At 34.2% G+C, this 24228-nt stretch overlaps 1 protein-coding gene across 4 annotated transcripts in view; it reads left to right on the top strand.

Moving 5' to 3' along the window:
* Window positions 1–24228, top strand: part of RSRC1 (arginine and serine rich coiled-coil 1) — a 403298-nt gene that overhangs the window by 162316 nt on the left and 216754 nt on the right. For all 4 annotated transcript variants that reach the window (XM_043875500.1, XM_043875501.1, XM_043875502.1 and 1 more), the window contains exon 5: window positions 13768–13804. In XM_043875500.1, coding sequence (XP_043731435.1) covers window positions 13768–13804 — 37 coding nt within the window. The remainder of the gene's footprint in view (window positions 1–13767; window positions 13805–24228) is intronic.

Below are 24228 nucleotides of genomic sequence, written 5' to 3' on the forward strand. Positions count from 1 at the left end.
TGGAAGCCACTGAAGTAAGTTTTCTTTAAGGGTAGTGCAGTTGACCTTGGTAACCACAGATTTAATGTTCTGTCTGTTCAAAGGGGATCTGTGTTGTACGTGAGAATTTGTAATTTTCATGTGTCGTGATAAGGCATATGTGCAGGGTGGTTTTCAGGAGTCATGTCACTTAGCTGGTGAATGCGACCAGCTAACTGCTCAGCATTGTACCTCTGAGTGACTTTGTATCCTTTTGATCTCAATGATCTGAGCAGTGCTCATGAAGGATCTGATGATGTTGATAATAATGAGTAACATATGCTAACAGTAGTCCTCTAAGCACTTTACATGTATTATTACATTCACTACTTAGGGTACTTGGAAGTTCCTGTGCTTGGTTGCTTAGTCGTGTCCGAATCTTTGCTTCCCCATGGACTGCAGCCCACCAGGCTCCTCTCCATGGAATTCTCCAGGCAAGAATACTGGAGTGGGTTGCCATGCCATCCTCCAGGGCATCTTCCCAACCCAGGGGTCGAACCCAGGTCTCCTGCATTGCGGGTGGATTCTTTACCATCTAAACCAATATTTGTTGAATGCAAGGAGTGACTAGAAGTTTAGAAGTGTAAGAAGTTGTTATGAACGTAGTAAAAGTGGGAGTTTGGTTCTTGTACGTAAATATATAGAATTTGAAGATGTGTCAAGGAAGAGGAAGACTGTTTTAGGTAGATGAATGCATGAACAACAACAAAAAAATCATGGAAATGATAATGGACTGGTCTGAGAAGAGGGACATTTTGGATAGCAGTAGAAAATTATTAGCCAGATATTATAGATTATATAGCAGAGAGAGAGACAAACTTGGGGTTTGAAAACATTGATATTAGGGCGAAGAGTGTTGGAGGAATTTTGGTGAAGTGATAGGAAGCAAAGCTAATATAGACCAAGTGGAAAGGAAGGGAATGTGGCAGAACTCGGACCAATCTGGATCAGTTATTGAAGGGTTCACTTTTTCTGTTTATTTCATGCATTCAACTCTATTTCCAGTTTCACATTCTCCAGCTCTAAATTTAATTCACTTGTATCTTATATATTCATGTATCAAGTTTAGAATGACTCAATTCGTATTAAACACTGTAGAGAGTTTCAAGTTGGAGAGAAATATACACTGAGTCCTTAAAGCAAACACTGAAGGTAACAGGCTTATATACAGATAATTTATGACTCTTTTTCAAACATATGAAGAATAGGAAAGGTGTGGGTTGAGTATAGACTTGTAGAAGCTAAAATAGAAGAAATGCAGGCAGCATTTCTGTTGTGAAAGAATGAGCTTTAGATTCAGTAGAGAAATTTTGGCCATCTTAGGAAGTTACTTTTCTACCTTAAGTAAATTACTCTATGCAGATCTCTTATTTACAAAATGAGGTTGATGTACTACTCCATAGAGCTGCAGTAAGGATTTTTTTTTAAAATGTTTAAAAAATTAGCCAATAGTAATGTATTTTGATGGAAGAAATTTTGGAAAACACATAAGTGAAGCATTAGAGTGAACATAAAAATCAGTCAAAATCCCACTGCTAAATATTCTTAACATTTTAGTTTATAACCTCTTAGTTACATGTAGATACACATGCATATGTACTCGTACACATACATATATAAAAGTTTTTTTAAACAATTCTAACATCATGCTATACTGTAATAGGCTCTTTTTAAAAACTCAGTATACCATAAGAACATTTTCATGGAAATACTCAACTACATTATAATTTTTAGTGACTATACAGTTTTCTGTTATTTGAATATTATTGTGCTTTCTGTCATAATTTGGCATTATTGGGCATTTGATTTATTCCAGATTTGTTGTTTCGTTGTTGTTTTTGGATCTTATGTTAAACACAATGGAATGATTAGTTTCTTGTGACTCTGCATTAGGATACAACATTGGGATACTGCACAATATTACTATAATGGGATATTACATTGGGATACAGCATTGAGATAAGCCCAGAGGTGTGAACTTTCAGGTCAAAGGCTTTATGTGTATTATTGAAAACATGAAGCATTTTCCTATTGTCCTCTGAAAAATTTGTATTATTTTCTGCTCTCACAAATAACATATGAGGGTCCTGACTCCCCATACCTTTGCCAACAATAAAAACATTGTCATTTGTTTTTATCTTTGCTTGTTTCCTAGGTGAAAAAATGGCATTTAGTTTTATCTTGCAGCTCTGTGCACTATAATATTTCCCTGAATGTTAGCCATTTATATAGATTTTTCTTTTTGTGAATATTGTGAGAATTCAATGAGATTGTAAGTGTAAATGATAAGGTTTAGCACCTGGTATATTTTATCATGTTATTAAGGATCAGTGTTTTTTTTTATTTAAATCCTCACCCCTTTGCATCTCCTTTCCCAGTCATGGTGCTAGTAGAATACTGTAAAACCTTGTTTCATTGTTAAGGTTATTGTTTTTACAGAGAGACAGTAATAAATTATCTCTTGATTAAATTTTGGGCAGTGAACTTGGGGTGCCTGGTTTCACATTTGCCTTTTGATAGCTGAAGTGTGTCTGATGTGATCTACTTCACCTCTCTAAGCCTCAGTTATCTCATCTATAAAGTAAGGGTAATAATTTTCTCTCTTTATAATAAAGTTACCCTTATAGGTTTCAATGAGCTAATTGATGTAAAGCACTTAGTACAGTGCTAGGTACATACCGTCAGTATTTTCTCAGAGGTAGAATCTCTAAGAAGGTCAGTTTACTTATTAATAAATAATGATCAAGGATTTGTTTACCAATAAATGCAAAGAAGTCTTTAGGAAATGGCAAATTGTTTGACTTGAGGAGAATCTTGAATTATATGCTGAGGAGTTTAATACTGTAGTTTTATTTCTTAGCATTATCAGGTGCTTACCAGATTAAAATCATACGTTAGTTTTTTGTTTCCTTTTAGAATATCAGTCTGGTTACAAAGGAAAACATCAGAGGGAAGAGAAAAAGCATCAAATGACTTTAATAACTGAATAATCAATTTCTGAGTTATTTAAAGTTTGCTTTTCTCAGGAAAGATAAATGTGTTGCATTTTCTCTTAATTTTAGCAGTTGAAGATGTTAGTAGAATACTTATATGTGTTTGTTATCTTCTATTTAGAATTGTTTACTGTTTATAATACATATAGGTAGATATTGCTTTTAGAAAGCTTTTGGAACATTAGTTTATGATAATGAACTTTCTTGAAAGTATAAATTTATGTTAAATGTATTTATTATAAATGATAACTATATTTAAATATAAATTAATATTTAACAAGTATAGTAGATAAATTTATTTAGGCTTAAGTACTAGAGGTGAAATATACTGATTTATTTGCTCTTTTAAAAATTATTTACCCTAGTCCTACAAGAGGAATAAACATAACATAAAATTCATAAATAATTTTTTAAATCTCATGATCAATTATCCTTTTTTTACACCCTCATTTTATGTAGAATTAGAAATCAGAAACAATGCAAGTTCCTAACAGTAGTGGATATGTTAACCAGTTGTATTTTTATGAACAGAATAGTATGTAAACAGTAAAAATATTATATGTAAACATTTATTGATACTTCAAGAGCTGTTTATAGCATATAATTAAGTGATGAAAAAATGTAAGATATGTAAGTACATAACAAATCAATGACTATTCCATACTTGTAAGAAAATAAGTGTATTTGTTTGCTTACATAAGAAGGGAGGGAAAAACTAAAACATGTTGAGGTATTGTCTTGGCTGGTAGGATGTCAGGTGATTTTTATTTTCTTCTTCATTAGAACCAGATGTGATTTTGAATTTCTGTATAATGATCATTGTTATTTGTGGACTGCTAGTCCACACGCCACCTTTGGGCGCACTCGGAAAAGCCACCCTTGCTGGTGAATGCAGAACCACACCAGGGTGCGCTGCTTGGCCAGGGCATGTACTGTTAGCTTCCACTGCCCCATTTGGTTTTTCTTTTTTTCCTCCCACGTAATGAGCAACATGCACAATTGTACATGATACCCCTGAAAACTTACATATAAAAGTTACTTAAAATTAAAGATGAAAAGAAATATATGACCTTTTAATGCATCTATTCTGGGCAGGCTGTTCTCCTTACTTGACCTCCAAACAGATCGTATGGGACCTTTGGGCTTGCTCTTGCTGCCTCTTTTCTGCTTACCCACTTTGCTCAAATGAAATTAATCCTTCAGGATCCAGCCAAAATTACCCCTCGTCTTTGAAATATTTCCCAACCACTCTAACACACATGATGGTTTCTCTTCTAAATTTCTCGTGAACCAGGCCAAGCACATGGATTGAAGGGGGTGGTGGCACACAAGTTGCATCTCACTTGCTCACTGCAGACAACTGTCAGTGACTCCTTAGAGCGCAGTGTTAAGAATGATTCTTGAACTACATCTGGCTTCAGTGGGAAAGAGGATTGCCACTCATTAGGAGCCTTAGTCCTGCATGTGGAAATAGCACATAGGTAGCATGTTCACATGCATTTTCTTTGCCTGGCTTAGACGTTAACTATTTTATGTATTCATCTTGGTTTGACATTATGGATTAAACCTCCAAGATACTTTTCATCGATAATATTTGTTTATTTTGTTGTTATTGTTTTTATTATCCACTTAGAATTTATCATGGGGCCTAAGTAAGGTATGAGGGTACTCAGTAAGTATATTTCAATTGCTCTTCCTTCATTCTCAATGTTCAATTCTTTTTCTAATTTCCCTTGGTCTGAAGCACTTTCTTTAGCAGTTTTTTTAATATCAGATCTACTTGTGATGAATTCTCTTAGTTTTTCTTCATCTTGAGACTGTTGTTTAGAGAATAACTTGGAAAATATTAAAACCTCTTTTCTTTTTAATCTAGGCCTTTTTGTGACGCCCTGAAACTGTTTGTATGTAATGTAACTTACGATATGTACCAACTTTAGTGTTACAGCTCCCCATTGGAATAAACTGTGTGTGTGTCCTAAGTCCTCAGCTGTTTAATATGTTTACTTTAAACTTGTCCTGATATAATGGATGCTCACTAATATTTTTGAAACTAATTAAATAATTTTAAAAAGAGAATAGTAACATAAAATTCAGTAGCCATAGTACACTTGTCTGTGTAAATGATTTATAAATTCTAGAGCAAAATTTATTGTAAATAATAATCAGTCAGATCAATAACTACTTGTAAAATACAAACGTCTGAAAACTACCATTATGCAATCTAGTCACCTAAGAATATATATTTGAAAAAGTGAAAGTGAAGTTGCTCAGTCATGTCTGACTGTATGCGACCCCATGAACTATAGCCTACCAGGTTCCTCCATCCATGGGATTTTCCAGGCAAGAATACTGGAGTGGGTTGCCATTTCCTTCTCCTATATATTTATATATATATATATATATATATATTTTGAATATATATTTAGATCCACTAATTTGCAAGGTATTTTCCAATCAGGAGAAATGTACTGAGAATTCTAACCAAACCTAGTAAGTTGAATCTGAGAATTTCAGGAAGATCTCCTTGGAACTTGGTAATATTCGGTATTTTTGTTATTGGGGTTAAAAATATTTTTAAAATTAGGTTATTAAGAAATTATTTCTGCTTACTTTTTTTCTGTGTACTTTTAAATTCTGCTTCCATTCAAAGAGATCAGGATAGAAGAATGTACTTATGTCAAGATATAGATGGCATTTTTATTGGATGCTGTCCATTGGGCCAAGCTCTTTTTGTGTATTTATTTGAAAAGTAGACGGCCTTTCATTTGTAAGTATTAACAATTGAAATAGATTTTATGGTGGTTAAAAAAGCTAACATCTATAAAAGATGTTTCTTGATTTTGAAAGTGAAATGTGCTCCATTAATTTGTCATACTGAACCAGTAATTATTGAGTGCTGCCATATGCATGCTGATTATCTTTAATCCTTGATTTGAATTTAAGAATGGCAAATTAGAGAAGATATATATCCTGACAGAGTTATTTAGTTAAGCAGTAGAGTTGGATTTTGAACCCAAGTTTTTCTTAAATTTATATTACCAGATTTTTCGTTAATAACATTTGATACTAACAGAAAAGGTCTTATACATGTAAAAAATTTGTTAGTTATTATTTGAGATAGGAGGTATAGATATATTTATAACTTATAACTCAGGCTTTTAAAAACCTTGACTGCCATTATAAAAAGAAAAAAAGCCCAGTTCACATAGATTTTTGCTTTGTGTGAGAGTACAAAATTAACTGTGATCTTATTTCTTATAGCTGTAGAAAACTGCAGCATAATAATCTTTTAAAAGTGGATAATATGCTTAGTTCATGACCAAAAAACCTATAAAACCTCATTACTTAAGTAATAAGAATAAAATAAGTAATAAGTATAAAAACCTTATTAAGTTAAACTTTTTCACAATTATTGTGAGTATGCATATTTTATGTGGGTTAATACATGTACATTACTGATTATAAATGCATTTAATCTTTTATTTCTTGTTGAATGAAATGAGACTTTAATGCTACTTTATTTAGTTACATGTATTACAGTTTCTATTTTGTAATAGTTACTCACTGATTTTTGGCTTGCTTTCTGAAATGGTTTTGGTTTATATTTCATTTTGTTACTTTTCTACTTCCCACCCAAGCAGTTACTTTTCTTTTGGATGTCTTTCTTTTAATTTGTTATAAAATATTGCTTATATAAGTCAATTCATAATAGATTTTAGATTGATTTAATAGGAGTGATGAGTAAAATTTACTTTTACTTGGAGAAGCAAGTGATTAAAATTTTTTCTCCAGGTTTGTAGTTTACACTTTCGATGCAAAATATTGAAAGCAAAGGAGAATGTCATCATCAAATGCAATGTTGTTTTTTAAAAATAAATGCTATTATTAATTGTGGTTCCTTGACCAGATTTCCTTAGACCATTTTAAAACCCGAATGATCATTTTGGTGTAATTTGTTCTCACATTTTTTTAAAAGTGTTGATCCCTTCCTAGTAAGACCAGATCTAAACAATCAGTCTGTTTAGAAATTTCTTAAGAGGATAAGCTTTATAGTAGCAACAATTTCTAGATTTAGAGCATGCTTTCTTTGGCAGAATAATGAAATCTGTTTGCCACAAAGGTAAATCAGTAACTTTATTTTAATTTTATTCTTGTCTGCCATAGTGTGATTGATACATGGCATCAGCTTCTTACTGGAAGGAGACCTAACGTCAACACTGACAAGTGTCACAAGGGTTATTTAGGACAACCTCAGCCTTGTCCCAGTTAGTTTCAAGATGTCTGCCTCATACATGTTGAGCCACCGCATTTCCTGCTTTAAAGCTTGTGTTATGCCAACATTACTATCTGTGCTGCCTCAACTACAAATTGGATGAACAGCCCGTGACACTTTTTCAATATTATTACATTAAACCAAGTGGATTTTGATTGATAACCTAATATTCAACTAATGCAAAACATCAATCATGGCAAGTATATTAATTATTTAATATTGCAGTCTAATTCAGAAATCGATGTGCTGCATGAGGGGAAGGGAAACTCATGGTTCCCAGAAGATTTAAGACAGGGAATGATTAAAAAAAGACCTGCTGTACTCCTGTGTGTTAGTTCGATACAAATCTTTATTCATTTGCCAATAATCTCTTCCCATTTTCCACTTCAGGACCATTTTATCAGTTTTGAGACCTATAATTGAATTAAGTCTGCTTTCAGCACAGGGCAAAAGGAGTTGCACAAATATTGATGAAGTCATGACAGGGACAGCCCAAGAGACAGACCTCTAAAGAGGACAGGCATTATACCATTTGTTGCAAGAGCCTTCTGTCAATGTCTTGAATCTTGCCTCTCTATTTAAAAAAAAAAATTGTTTTAGCCTTTTGGAATCACTCTTAAAGACTTTTGTGTTTAAATAGCTATCATAGTAACAGGTTTATATAGCATATTGCAATATATAGTGCACTTTCATATACTTTATCTTGCTTATCTTTTCACAGCCACCCTATGTGTTAGGTAAAACAAGAGTCAAAAAATCTGCACATCATAGGTGAACCATTTGAGCTTCAGAGAAATTGGATTATTACCCAAGCCCATTCAACTGTTTTGTTGTAGAACTTAGATATGAGATATTTTGCTTCTAGAACCAGTATTATATATCATGCTCTCTCATGTAGTATTTATGTTCTCATGTTGGTTTATCTGTGTAATTTTGAGATGGCCACCCTTCCTTGTCTTTCTGCCCAAAGTAAGACTAAACAAAACTGATTTTCATGAAGAATTTGTTGAAACTTCAGTGTCCCAAGCTCTGATACATATTAAGCTTTACAAATATGCAAACCTTCTAGATATAAATGAAAACGTCTTGTTCTGTTATGGGGCTTGCCTGGTAGCTCAGCTGGTAAAGAATCTGCCTGCGATGCAGTAGACCCTGGTCTAATTCCTTGGTTGGGAAGATCCACTGGAGAAGGGATAGGCTACCCACTTCATTATTCTTGGGCTTCCCTGGTGGCTCAGTTGGTAAAGAATCTGCCTGCAGTGGTGGAGACCTGGGTTCGATCCCTGGGTTGGGAAGATCCCCTGGAGAAGGGAAAGGCCACCCACTCTAGTATTCTGGCCTGGAGAATTCCATGAACTGTATAGTCTATGGGGTTGCAAAGAGTCAGACATGACTGAGCGACATTCACTTTCACTGTCACTTGATCTATTATATTCTTTACTTGAAGAGAATGGCTTTCTTCAATGTGTGTGTGTGTGTGTATGTATATACACATGTGTATATAGCAAAATATATACATGTCAAATATATGTATACATATATGGAGGGGTGGTGGTTGGGCGCTAAGTTCTTGTCCAACTCTTGCGACCCCATGGACTGTAGCCTGTGAGGCTCCTCTGTCCATGGGATTTCCCAGGGAAGAATATTGGAGTGGGTTGCCATTTCCTTCTCTAGGGGATCTTCCCAACCTAGGAATCGAACCCAGGTCTCCTCACTGCAGGTGGCCTCCTGCACTGCAGGTGAATTCTTTACCAACTGCGCACAAAGTGGCTTAAATGTATTTTGTCATTAAAGTCACTAACCCAACTTTCTTTTGGTTTGTGTTTGCCTGGTTATATCTTAATCTCTTTTTTGGAAACTGTTCTGAATCCTTTTTGTCTCATATGTCTCTTGTAAATCACACATCCCTAGATTTGTTTCATACCCAATCTAAGAATCTTCTCTGGTATTTTTGTTATGATGACCTTTCTTTAGCTTTCTTTTTAGTCACTGATTACTAATATTACAGTAATTACTATGTTCCATACCAGACTTTACTTGCCTTATTTTGCTTGCTTGCTTCTTCCTGAATTTTTTTCTCTTCTTATTGTATTCCTCAGAACTTTTTTCATATGTCTTTGCGTAGTGAATTTCCTAAGACTTTGTATGCTGAATATTTATTTATTTTTCCTTTAGTTTAAATAATAGTTTATTTGTTGAATATAGATTCTAGATTCACAGCTTTTTTATTCACTTTCTCCTGGAAGCTTACACTCTATTGTCTGCATTAGTGTTAAGTAATCTGATGTCAGTGCTAATCTTTTATAGAGGAGTGTGCTTTTTCTTTCTGGAAACTTTTAAACTTTTCTCTTGATCTATAATAGTATAGCCTTAATTATCTTTATATAATACTTTGCTGTGATTTTTCTTTAATTCTCCTGTTCACTGCTGTATGTACCCTTTCAGTCTAAGATTTGAGTATTTCTATATCTAGGAAATTTGTGTCACTGTTTCTTCAAATACTTATTCCCTTTTATTTTGTCTTTGCTTTCCTTCTAGGATTCTTATAGATGTTCGTACTTCTACTCCTGTTCTTAATTTTATCTCATTTGTTCTTTCATGCCTTTCCTATGGCCTTCTAGGAGAGTTCTTTCCCAGGGTTCTAGCTGACTAATTCATTCTGGTCTGTAGTTATTGTGCGTTCCGTTCATCCTCTGGGTTGCTTATTTCAAACTATTGTATTTCTAATATTCATTATCTCATATTGATTATTTTTTGTATTTAATTTCTAAAAATCTTCCCCTATCTTTGAATATGTTATTATACTTATATTCCTACTCAGTCTGTTTTCTCTGGATGAAGTTACTTTCTTTGTTGTTATTCTGTTATTTTTAAGAACACCTCAGAGTTCCTAAACATTTGCCTTGTGGATTTCTCTTTTATTTCCTTGCAACATTCAGCTGCCTTGGCTAGTAATATTAATCTAAGGGTAGGGGTAAAAGTCTAGGCTCTAGCTTGTGCTTATCCAGATTAATTGTTCTACTGTGGCCTCAATCAACCACTTTTTCCCCGTAGTGTCCTCCTGCTTTTTAAAAAACAACCCAAAACAAAACAAAGCAAAACCACAGCCCACTATCCACCACACACATACACAAACTCCCAGTACTGTTCTCCCAAACAACCACTCACTGTTGCGGGTGCCTTGGTTCTTGGAGTGTTATGGGGCTGGGTAGATCTACCCAGGGGCCTTCCCAGGTGGTGCAGTGATGAAGAATCTGCCCACCAGTGCAGGAGATGCAAGAGATGTGGGTTCGATCACTGGGTTGGGAAGATTCCCTCGAGTAGGAAATGGCAACCCACTCTAGTATTCTTGCCTGAAAAATGCCATGGACAGAGGTGCCTGGTGGGCTACAGTCAAAAGTATGGGAATTTTGTGATGTGAACACATGGGAAGAGTTCATTACTTCATTTGTGAGAAAAAGGTGTTTCTCCACAGGAGGTTTTGTTTAGACTGTAGTTTGTTATGGTATTTGCTACCACTTCCCATGTGGTATAGCTTTGACAAATACCAGAGGGATTTAAACTGGAGTACAGTAGTATGCCATGGATTTTAAGAAGGGAATCGACATGATCAAGCTTAATTTTACAAAGATCTTGCTCTCTTACGGAGAATGAATCGACATAGGGCAAGGCAGAGGTCATTGAGACCCATTAAGAAGCTTTGCAATAATCTGAGAGAGAAAAGATGATGGCCTAAAATAAGACATAGTTGTGAAGATAGAAAGAAGTGGTTAACACTACATGATAACTAAGGATATTGGATAGCCAGGACCTTGTGGTTGATTATGTTTGCTTATATTTGGAAGCAAAGGAAAGGGACATGTATCAAGGAAGATGCTTAGTTTTCTTTCAGGCGTGTCATTCCAAATATGTATTTCCTAAAATCATTTAATTTAAGGAATTCCTTGGAAACATAATGAAGCAATAGCTAATCAATCTTTCTTTCTTTCTTTTTTAAAGATTAATTTCTTATCCTTGATTCCAAAATATAAATAACTCAGAAAACTGAGGGATTTTTCCTAAGTTTGTGATGAAGTCAGTTGACAGCAAAACCTACCCTTAAGTGAAGCTGTTTATCATCTTTGTTTATCCCACTTTGTGTGGACATTCATATTTTTCTTTCAGAATTGTTAATATGTATGATGATGAGATGCTGCTTGAAGTATTGCTGTCTGTGTTTTATGACATACACCATATGTACCTTATTACTTTTCTTAAAACCCAAAATATTCTTTGTTTGTTTTTATTTTTTTAAAACTTTAGTGCTTAATTTATTAAATTCATATTCAACAAAACATTGAAAAAAACTTGAATATATGAACAATGCCGAATTTGACTAAACTGGCTTAAACATAAATACCAGTTAAAAATTTAGTATAGCTGATCCTTTTGAACCTTTCAAATAGTAGATAAAACATACATAAATCCAATGAGTGTAAAGCACATCCTTATACCAGAACAGAGTACCAGAAAGGTCCAAAATATTCTGATGAAACATGTCTAGCCTCAGTGGTTTCAGATAATAAATTATGGACTTCTTCTTTGAATCTGAGCATTTTTGTTCTCTTATACTACATTATTTTCCAATAAGAACCATGGTGTGACAGTGTACCCATGGGGAAAAATGAAGCAGATGTGACTTATATAGTATAAATATACTTCACTCTAACATAGATTGCTGAGTTCAGAAACAAAGCAATATGTATGGTATGCTTCTGTTTGGGTTGAAAAGAAAAAAGGAGGAGAAGTACACAGACACACACAGAAGTATGCACACACATGCGTAGACTGTCTTTGGAAGGAGAAATAAATAGCTAATATCAGTGGTTGAGAACTAGGTGATAGGGTGACTGATAGGAAGATTTAATTTTGTTGTGGTATGTATACACACACACATACAAACATATTACACTGTCAGATGTTATACTGTGTGTATTATTATTTTTGTTTAAATTTTAAATTACACAAATGCTTATATGAAAACTTTCTTGTGAACACTTAAAAATTCATTAAGACTTCCAGCTCTAATAAATATATTAATCTGATAATAATAAAGGTAAAAATAATTATGTAGTTACTGGCCTGCTGTGGCACACCTTGTTGCAATCTATTTCTGTCACTTGTCATTAGAAGTGCATCCAGAGAATTAGTTTCAGAAACCCTTAAATTTTTAAATGATGATTACATAGCGTTGTCAGAAGCAGAAAAGAGAATGGCTAAAGAGGAGTACTAATCAGTAGACAGTGGAGTTTATCCCCAAGATGCCAGACTGGGCAGTGAGAGGGAACATTGGAAGCCACTAGTGTAGTTTTCAAGCAGTTGATCCAAAGGGAAATGATAGGGAAATTTGAAAGAAGATTATACAACAAGACAAAGGAAACAGAAGTAAATATATTTTTGGCAAAAAAAAAAAAATGGAGACAAAATAAAGAGAAAAGAAATAACATTGGGACCACTTCAGAGAAAAATAGGTGTGGGGGGAAAAGATTAAACATTATGAATGCAGTACTGTTGTCAGATGTTCCATAGTTATTTTCTGCATTGTGGTAGAAGTATAATTTTGTGTCAAAGCAAATAAGGTGTGGTGTTAATAATGGAATTAAAATACTGCTTGATCAGAGTGAGAATAGGGAAAGTCCATTTCTCACTAATAGATTAGCGTTAACCGAAATCAGGAAAAACATCCAGCTATTGCCATATTCCACCAAATGTGTATTTAAATTATCTTTGCTACTTGTACAGTTATTTGTATTTTGTCTCATCAGAACTCTTTTTTTTTTTAAGTGAAAAGCAAGAAATTAAATACTTAAAATATATATTGTGATATTTGATGTTTGTGTTTTCATTGGTGATTATTTTTTCAATATTATTTTAGGTTCTGATTTATAGAGGGCACTAAGTTGATAAAATTAATGGCAGGAAAAAATTTAAGATTTAGTTTCTTAGCTATGCACTGATAAATATTCTTTTTGTGCATATTCTTTGTATAAAAATGGACCTATTGATGGATGGGCATTTGATAAATCAAATATAGTAAAATGTCAATTGTAGACCCTAGATGGTAGATAGAATCTGTATGTTTGAACATTTTTGTAATAAATGTTAAAAAATAAACTAATGAGAAAGCTAATGTAAAATAAAGATAGTGTACAAATAGTAAAATGATAATATGTTTGATTTTTTTTTTTTGTTCTCTACTGACTTTGAAAAATCTGAAACATTTTACTAGACAGATATAAATTTTAGGATTAATACTACTATTAGATATAAATAAATTATCTGTTCCTAAGGAAATTGTTTTGTCCTTAAAAATGGGGTTATTATGAACATTAGGAAAGATATATGAAAAAATTATAGGGGTTTATAAAATATTTTTGAGGTAAACATAAATTATAGCAGACAAGGATTTAACAACTATTTTAAACTTTTATTCTTCTATTTTAGGGAATCTGGAAACATCAAAGCTGGATTAGAACATCTGGTAAGTTCTAATTTTCTCTTGAACATTTGCATCATCTTTGATATCTGCATTCTAAATGAACACTTTTGAATGAGCTTTGAATACCTTGTATTGAGAAAGTCAACCATTTCCCAAAGGGTCAGCTTACTGTTATTATGTGAAGGCACTTACATTTTCATTTATCTTATCATTTCAAGGGAATTAAAATTTTTTTAAATTACATTTTTTTTTTTGATGTAGAGATGAAATAAAATGGATGACAATCCTTGGATTGATGATTGCTTTAATTATAAACAAAAATGTTTGGTGTAGAATTTTTGGCATATCTTGATCTGACAAAAACAAGCTTGTGTTTTAAGGAAAAAACAATCAAATATTGCATGCATAAATGTGGTATGTTTTAGCAATTTAACGGCTTTGAAAGAAGCGCACAGCTTTGTTTTTCCTAATGTCTTTGCTTTATGAATAATGCATTGGTTTAAACTACATTCAGTTTTAGAATATAAAATAATTGAGATGCAAAATTTTCAGTTTAAGTAAACATTTTTAAAGCACCAGTGAAATTCCGACTGACTTAACATTAAAATCTGTCCATTGATCAAAAAGTTGGAAAACTGCTGTATTATACCAGGTCCAAAATTCATTGAGCTCACCACATTGATTGTTCATTACAACATTAAGTAGTTCATTTAAACAGAGCATTATAAAGTCATGCTCTGGTTTCTGGTCAGATCCAAATGTTGAATAATTAATGATAGAGATTCTTTTGTAAATACAATCTAAGTACTTTTTTAATGCAAGACTTCATTCGTGTATCATATTGTAGCTTTGTTAACTATTAATGTGCTTTTGTTCTGCTCACCCAAGAGCAAATAGGAGCAGCTCCCTTTTTATTTACAGCAGTTTTAGAGTTGAAAGGATTTTTGGTTTTTCTTTCAATAACTAAAGGAAACTGAGGAAATCTAAACTTTTCAAAGTGATTAAATCATGCTAAAAATTACAGGTTTAGAAAAAAATTACAGATTAATTATTAGAAGCAGAACACAATAACCAAGTTAGAAAAACTGAACTATGTATATATTTCCAGATTAGAAGTAAATAAATAACATTGTTATTCTCATTATTAAAAATTATTTCTTGAATCGTCATTTCTCACTTAAGAGTACAGCATATATTTAGGAGATACATATGGGCATCACAATAAAAATATTAATCTGAAACATCTAATACCAGTATCAGTTAGCTTATAACAAGGAAGAACAGCTAAGGTAGTGCCAATCTCTTGTAAATTATTATTTAATAAAAAGACTTTATACTTATGTGATTCATATTCATCAGTAAACAAGTTAGATTCTTCCTTTGTTTAAATTTTATATTTTTTCGTACTTACTAATGTGAGTTTATCTTCAGTGACAGTGTCTTGCCTTTACACTCGACTTGTAACCTTGTGTTGTGGCGGTTTTCTAACTGCCCTGGGCTGCCAGCTTATCTCCCCGTGGCAAATAGCACTCCAGACTTCCAGTGCCCACTTGGCCAGAATAGTGCCCGTTTTTAGTTATTTTGTATACTTTTAAACTTTTAAAATAAGATTTCATCTGAACAGAGTTCTTCAACTATAGGTATTTTAAAACCTTTAATGAAGTATGGCCACTTGTATTAATTTTAGTCAGGAGTAATGGTTTGTTAAATTATTATTTCCCATTCTTGACTCTAAGTTATATTTAATTTTTATATGTCATGTACATCAAATGTGTTTCAAAGATAATGCGTTTTAGGGATCAGAGAGCCAGCATTAATATAACAGGTAGTGGAAGTAGATGATTTTAATGCATTTTACCTCAATTACTCAAACTCTGTAGCTTAACATTATAAAAATTGACCCACTGACTGTGAACTATTAACATTATGAATACATAGCATAATATCACATATATACACATATGTATTGCTTTGTACACTACTAATATTCAGTAAAGTTAATGATATTCTTTGTAACTGTCTAAAAGGAAGTAAATGTAAGAATTCATTGGTTAAGCGCTAAAGAAACCTGTCAATGTAGCAACTCTGGGCTCCTTAGGTTTGTTCTCTCTCCACTTCCCAGCTGAACAGTACTTATAGCCCTTGCCTTCTAGCCCTTGTACTCTTTCTTTGAATTGACTGTATGCCAAATACAGTTAGAACTACAGATTCTAATAGATTGATTTAAAAAAAATACATAGTGTAAAAATAAAATGAGAAGAGCATCCCACACATTTAGAATTAGTTTCTTCTGTTCATGCAGCCTTCTTCAGCCTTTTTCTTTCCAAATTTACTTGGATTGTCATAGAAAATTAGCATTGTCCTGGAGAGAAGGTAAAATCCAGTATAAATTTAAATTTAGTTTAAAAAAATGACATATGAAGTATGTTATATTTACCACAAGGACACATACATGGTCGCACTGTCTGTACCCTGTTTACGGGCTCTTCTTGATATATATGGAATCTGTAACCCTGGAAGGGAGGAAGCAGGCATGGATGTATGAAGAGAAGAGTAAGATGGATGGACTTTGTTTCCCTCTGACCTCGTCAGGGGTTGATTCATTTATTTGTCACAGTCTCTCAGGCCCTGATTCAGTCTTTATTTCATTATTCCTCTATCTGTGTTGCCACCTTTTCCTGTGAACTGTCCAGCGTGTCATTCCTAGCTTAAATTTCTTTTAGTATACTTCCCAATACCATTTTATTTATCTTCTCACAAACTTGCCTACCACCCAGAAAGACTATATCTGTTTAAAATTCTAAACACAGCCTTTGAAGGTTGCTGCCCCATGATCCATTGATGATTCTTGCCTGATGATTGAAAAAATGAGATTTTTCCAGCTTTACTACTCCCCTGTATTTAGGAGCCAGCGTTCTACTATAAGGTCCCAGGTTTCATGTTTCTAGGAAGGTGTATGATCCGTTGGCTCAGTGGTAAGTAAAGAATCCACCAGCCAATGCAGGAAATGTGAGTTCAATCCCTGGGTCAGGAAGATCACCTGGAATAGGAATTGGCAACCCACTCCCACGGTATTCTTGCCTGGGAAATCCCATGTACAGAGGAGCCTGATGGGTTACAGTCTAGACGGTCTTTAAGAGTCAGACACGGATGTGCATTCTACTCTAAAGAAAAGCCCATCCTTCTTATTTTACTTTTCTTTTTACTGTGAGCAAAGACTCATGAACAGATTATTATCAGTTACTTTTCTTATTTACTTTGTCACTCAGATTGTGCCAGATTTGTCCAGAGAGTCCTCTTTCAAGATGATTTCTGGGTCCTTTCGACATATTTTTTTTTCTTCCCTGAGCACGTCCTCATTTTCTGATAAACATGTTTCAGGGTCATCTTATACCTTCCCTGTCCCACTCCCAGAATCAGCCATTTCTTCAGATTACTGTATCTCATTTTAAAGGAGAATGGTATTTAGGAGTCAAGGTCTGGACATATGATATGCTCATTTTCTCTGGAATTTTATTGCTTCTAGGAACTTTTAGTCCTAGATCAGACAGATAAATAGAGGGAGGGAGGTTAGTACATAGATAGATAATTTTAATAACATATGAGTCATACTGATGCCTCCAATTTCAATCCAAACCACAGAGTTCTTCCTTGTTCTCCTCCATTTCATATTTTTATTTATGTAAAGTGAGAATCCAGACTCCTGTAGCACTAATATGTTTACCCATTTGCTCAATCATAATATACATAAAATAGTTCCAAAATCACTATAACTGTATCTTTTGAAAACAGACTTAATTAAAAGACTTCAAGATTTATTTGCAGTTTTTCCCCCTTGGGTGTAGTTTAATCATTTGAGATATAGTCACATTCATTTGTTCCCATTTATGGGCTTCTCTTGTGGCACAGCTGGTAAAGAATCCGCCTACAATGTGGGAGACCTGGGTTCGACCCCTGGGTTGGGAAGATCCCCTGGAAAAGGAAAAGGCTACCCTCTCCAGTATTCTGGCCTGGAGAATTCCATGGACTGTATAGTCCATGCGGTTGCAAAGAGTTGGACACTACTGAACGACTTTTACTTCACTTCACTTTATATTTAATTTTAGGTGCCTTTGTTCCCATTCTTGTTGATTTAATTATGTTTGAATATCCATAAGGTTAACATGTTTCCAGAAGTCAAAATATTATATACTGTGTTGTTCTCAGAGAGGTGTTACTCCCTTCCTTTCTAGCTATTCTCTATTTCTTGTAGATAGCAAATTTTATCAATGTCTTGTTTGTACTTCCCGTGCTTTTCATAAGATTAAGAATATATCCTGGTGACTCAGATGGTAAAGAATAAGCCTGCAATGTGGGAGACCTCGGTTTGATCCCCAGGTCAGGAAGATCCCCTGGAGAAGGGAATGGCTACCCACTCAAGTATTCTTGCCTAGAAAATCCCATGGACAGAGGGGCTTGGTGGGCTTCAGTCCATGGGGTTGCCAAAGAGTCAGCCACTACTTAGCCACTAAACAGCAACAGCAACTATGTGCTTATATGTATGTATTCCCATTTCCTCTTTCTTATAAAAAGCATATTGTATATACTTTTGCTGTAATTTGCTCTTTTCACTCATTAGTATATGCTGGAAATTACTCCATAATTACTTGTGTATCATTATATTTACTGTGTTTCTTTCTCTGTTTAGCTGTGCTCATATGTACAATATTCCCCAAGATCTTGCACATTCCAAGCTGTTTTTCTGGAGTCTTGCCACTTGAATGACAGCTTGGACTGGACATAAAATCCTTGGCTCACAGTTTTCTTTGACTTTCTTGAAATATTATTCTGCTTTTGATATCTCTGGTTTAGTTCAGTTCAGTTCAGTTGCTCAGTCGTGTCTAGCTCTTTGTGACTCCATGGGCTGCAGCACACCAGGCCTCCCTGTCCATCACCAACTCCCGGAGTTTACTCAAACTCGTGTCCATTGAGTCGGTGATGCCATCGAACCATCTCATCCTCTGTCATCCCCTTCTCCTGCCTTCAGTCTTTCCCAGATTCAGATATCCCAGATATCTCTGGTACCAGCCTAATATTTTTACCTTTATAGATTTTTATTTTATTTTTGTTTTTAATTCTCTCAATTGTTTTCCTGGTTTTATTCAGTATTTCTTACTAAGTTTTCATTCAAATTTATTCTTTTTTGTGTACCTTATAATGTATCCTTCATATCTGAAATATTTCCCCCTTAAATTTATGTTTTTATTCTTTGAATATCTGATTCTAGGTTTTCTTTCTATTATTTGTCCAAATGAGTCTTGTGCTTTGTAATTGGTTTTAAGGGAAGAATTTTCATGTATTGTAATGTTTTAATCTGGTTACTATGTGGGGGTGATTTTGATTTCTTTCCCTCCCTTCCCCTCCTCCCTCCCTCCCTCCCTTCCTCCCCTTTAAAAACCCTAGGTGTTTTGTAGACAGGGCTCCTGGTTTAAGGGTGCCCTCTTCCGCGGTAGATACTGTGCTTAGGCACTCAGTCGTGTCCGACTCTTTGCGACCCCGTGGATCGTAGCCCGCCAGGCTCCTCTGTCCATGGAACTCTCCAGGCAGGAGTAGTAGTGTGGGGTGCCATGCCCTCCTCCAGGGGATCTCGCCAACCCAGGGATGGAACCCAGGTCTCCTGCATTGCAGGTGTGCCCTTCAGTGTCTGAGCCGCCAGGGAAGAGCTCCCACAGTGTACTGAAGCATCATTCTCAACAGATGGTGATGGCAGGGAGGGAGGGGTTGGCCTGTCTTGTTTCTAGTTAGCATGTTTCTTACCACTTTCTTCCATGTTTTCTGTTTACCTGATTTTCTCCCAGAAGCAGCGCTTCCTCAGGCTGCCTTTTCTGGTTTCACTCATTTCAAGCCCCTTTGCTCTAGCTAGTGCTCTGGTAACACCGGCTCCTAGGCCTGTGTTCACTACTTTGGCATGTTAGTGTTATACTTTTTTTTTTCCTGGGGATGATTTTTGTTTTTATTTCCATTTATGTATTAAACTTTAAGTTATTATCAGGGGTGATGACAAGGGGAGATATCTTAGAAAACTTTTGCCTCAAAAGAGAAATTTATAATGAAAAATGTCAGAAATCAGTGTTCAATAGCCCTTGAATCCAATTCAGTCTTCCTGAGGTCCTCCTAGAGTGATCAGAATGGTCAGCAGAATTGAATACAAAACATCTCAGAGTTCAGTGTGCATATCTACTCAGAGACTTAGAGAAAATCATTGCTTATAATGTCATGCTTAGTTAGATTTTATAATGAACTTAAGGAGATAGTACTTTTTATTTGATGAAAAATCATATACAAATTAAAGACTTTCTGATGTGACCCCAGTATGTATCTGTTAACACAGTAGGGTTGAAGGAGTGGAAGTGGGTGGTTATTAGGTGGTGATGTTGCTTCTGACTTGTTTGATTAATGATGTCCTAAAGTGCCAACAATTGACTCTGAGTTCTCTGTTATATCAAAGGTAGCTGACTCCCTATTTTTCTACCTCTTAACGTTTTTAACTTCTGGATAATATAGTGAGTTGTCGCTCTTATTGAAATACTCAATGAGGGTTAAAATATTTTCTTTTTAGAGTGATTTTAATACAGTCAAGTGGCTGATAGTAACATACATTTTTATTGTTACAATTATAAAAGTGTACAGGAGATAGAATCTTGTCATGTGATTATAGTATAGCTATTATTGTTTTTTATTAGCAATCTATAAAAATAATGCTATCCTTTCCTCTTGGGAGAGGGCTTAAGATCTGAATATATTGGGTTGAGCTAAATGAAAAATTGCCACTTTTTTTAAGGTCAGAATAGTTTTGGGGGTTGTTTCTGACTTGAAAGAAGGACTGCTTTGACATGTCTCCTTGGGCAGAGAATGAAGTGAATTATCCTGATCAGTATGATACTTCTAAAGCTCCCCTTGTTTTCTTTTCTGAAAAGTCAAATAACTGGAGATACGTAGGAGTCAGAGAACATGACCTAGGTCAGTGCCCCTCCATCTTTAATGTGCATATGAATCTCCTATAGATACTGTTTAAACTCTGAGTCTGGGGTGGGGCTTAAGAGTTTGCATTTAGCAAGCTCCCAAGTGAGGCTAATGCTGCTGGTCCAGCAAACACCAGAAAGAAAAGTACATTGAAAGGCATCGACTTGAAAGACAAGTGGGCAGGGAACATGGCCCTTGAATCAGATTAAAAATCTGGCTGAATGTATCCCCCATATAGTCATGAGTATGGTTCTGCAACCTATGAATGATCGGGAGAGACAGACACTCCATGGGTTTACACAGGACCAAAATTTCATCATCTTACTACTCTGTGAGAGTCGCAGAGGGCCAATTTTTTTTTTTTTTTCTTTATTTGGGTTCTGGATATTAAGTTGTATATTTCAGAGCTAGAGCTGGGCACCAGAACTAATAACACCTTGTTCAACTCTAGGTGGAAGGTTAAATAAGTGATGATAAATCTTTTAGTACAATGGGTTATAAGTATTTACAGCTTTAAGTGGGATTTGCTTTCTATTAATAGTTGGATAGCAAAAGAACTCTGGAGCCATACCTGTGGGTTTTTTCTCCCCACAGAGGTCTCATTTATGTTTCTTATATTGTATAACATTTGAGAGTGATGACCTACTTGTCCTTGTGGTCAGGCAACACAGTCTGGCCATTTTAAGTGTTGAAAAGCAACTGTCATTAATAGCTTGTTTAGCCCATCAGTGGTTTGTAGACTGTAGTTGCTGCTTGCCAGAAATGTAGGCAGGCCCATTGCTATTACATGCTCATCGATAGTACTACATTCTAGTAAAAGCCCTTTTCTCTCTGTTTTAGGCTATTTTGCGTAGAACTTATAAGTAAAATGGCTGTATTTCAGTTCACAGTTTAATACTTTTATTTAACAGGAGCATAAACACAGTTAATATATTATTATCATACTTTTGAGGATGCAGGCAGAGGTTTTGAAACCTCTTCTCAAAGCAGAGGTTATGAACCCTGCTCATCCTTTGTTTGTTACATTTTAAAATACCTGTCTTATTTTAATGTTTCACCACTGTGTTTTGAAAACATTTTTGACATTTGTCTAAATGAGTTTGAGAACATAATTATCTCACAATGCACTGATGTTACTCATACACCATATGTATGTGAAATATATAAAGTATGTAAATGAAAAATATCTATTACCTCATATACTACTTAAGGACTTCAGTGTAGTAAATCCCTCTCCTCCCAGCATTTTAATTTTTTTTTTCACCTAAGCCAATATATATTTGAGGTTTAGGGTAATTCCGTATGTTAAAACAGATGCTTTGCTTAAACTGTGATTGTGAGATAAAACAGCATGAAGTTTTTCTTCTTTCTGAAAGATCAATTCCATAAATTTTTCTCTCTTTCTTTTTAACAAATAAGTGTGTCCTATGAATATATGCAAATTAAAATACCTTTAAATATGGATTAAATGTTAATATCATGTTACTATCATGATTTCTTACTTTACAAGTCCTAAATCTGGGAACCAGCTCACATTTCAGTCAGGAACAGTTCCTTGCCAGTGATCCATTTCTCTGAAACATTTTGATTAGTTACAAGTTTATTAAAAATTGTTTCTGAAGTAAATGCTTAAAAAATATTATCTGATCATCCAAACAGCATGAACTTAAGCCCTTTTTCCGAGTCTACCTTGAGCCTACCCTTACTCTGTCTCCTCTCTTCCAGAGAAAAATCTGTCGGTTTTTGTTGCATTTTTAAGACACAGTGGTTTTGTGGAAAATGGTAGCCAGTTAGCTTAAAAAATAATAATAGAAAGAACAGATGACAATATGTCATGTAATTTTAATGATACTACTAGTAGTCTCAGATTTATATTTAACCTAGATAAAATTTATTTTCTGACCTTTATTCATGTGTGCTTATAAGCTTTCTAAAGTATAACCAAATATTTTAAGTGCATTAAATAACCCTTGCTTCCCATTATTCAAGAGTCTGAAAGTCAGGCTGTTTTTGAAACCACAAGAGTAACTGAATATTGTATTCGGATACTTATAATATTTTAGTCCTAGACACCATAGTTTCCGTCTCACTGTAGAGAACCTCACAAGGTACCTGTTAGTTACTTTATGCTTTTTCAGGATCCATGGTCTGTAATTGTAGAAAGAGAACTCACAGCAGAGGTAACAGGGTTGCATTTTATTTCTCCAGTCAAAGCATTAGGAGTTAAGATGGAGAACGCCTTTGCCACAGTGGTATGTTTGGCCACACTCATTACCATTTGTCAAATATTCATAGCATCTCTATTTAATTTTGATATACATAGCCTGTTTATTTTAGGAAGAACACCGCATGAGGAGTTAGAATGTGACTTTACTGTGTGACCTCCAGCGGTATACACAAGCTCTCTGTTTCATTTCATTTTTGTCTGGATTCATAGGATGTTGAAAGAGAGTGTGAAAATTTGTAGATGTGTAAGACTTTATCCAAGTGATCATTTATTTTATAGAGAAAGAAGAAAATCTTAACAGTTCTGGTTATGTAGATAACTTCAGATTCTTAAAGTCAATATTTCAGTTCTAATAAACTCACAGTGAGTTGTGAGAAAATTTTGTCCTTTATCTGTTCACATCATCTCCCTTTAAAAATTATTATATATTTTTAAAAATTATAAAGTAATACATGTTTATTGTAATGAGTCAAAAACTGATAGGTATATAAATAAAAAATGCCTGTATCTTCTGTCTGCCACCAATCTAGTATTAATGGTTTAGTACCCTTCCTTCTGTACCTTGCTCTATTTCCACATGTACATATGTATATATTACTTAAATTTTTGCTTATTTATAAAATAGAATCATACTGTATATGATATTTTACAACTTGGACTTTTTATTTATTCAGTGCTAGATACAGTGCACATATACACACACACATAAATCTGGTTTTTGCTAGAAATGTCAAAATATTAGAAGTTAATACTGTTACCATTTTATTTAATGCATTCATAGGGGAAGTTCGAAGACTATAAAATTTGCATCTTAATGAGTCAGTGCAGATTTACTTCTTTTTCCACTTTTGATTACCTTGATTATAGTATATGAAAAAACAGGCTTATGGTAAAATTTATAGTTATCAATAAAGGAAGGAATGGGTTACTTGTAATATTTAATATTTGTAAAAAAAAAATAGTACAGATAATTAGATTAGAGGAGGGCCATGTAACATCTTTTTTTTTTTTTTTTCATGTAACATCTTTAAATGTGTTTCAAGTTTATTTTAGGCTAGCATTTTTTTAACTGAAATTCTGGCATAACTGTGTTTACATTTATTGCAGTCTTCAGTCTTGATTTTTACCATTTTGTATACTATAGTTTATTTCTATGTTGAGTTTGTCTTTTGACTGAATATTTAGCTTTGTCCTCCTTGCAGATATTAAGTTTTTATTGAATTGTTTTGAAATTGAA

This window comes from Cervus elaphus, chromosome 19 (assembly GCF_910594005.1).
Source record: "Cervus elaphus chromosome 19, mCerEla1.1, whole genome shotgun sequence".
Taxonomy (NCBI): domain Eukaryota; kingdom Metazoa; phylum Chordata; class Mammalia; order Artiodactyla; family Cervidae; genus Cervus; species Cervus elaphus.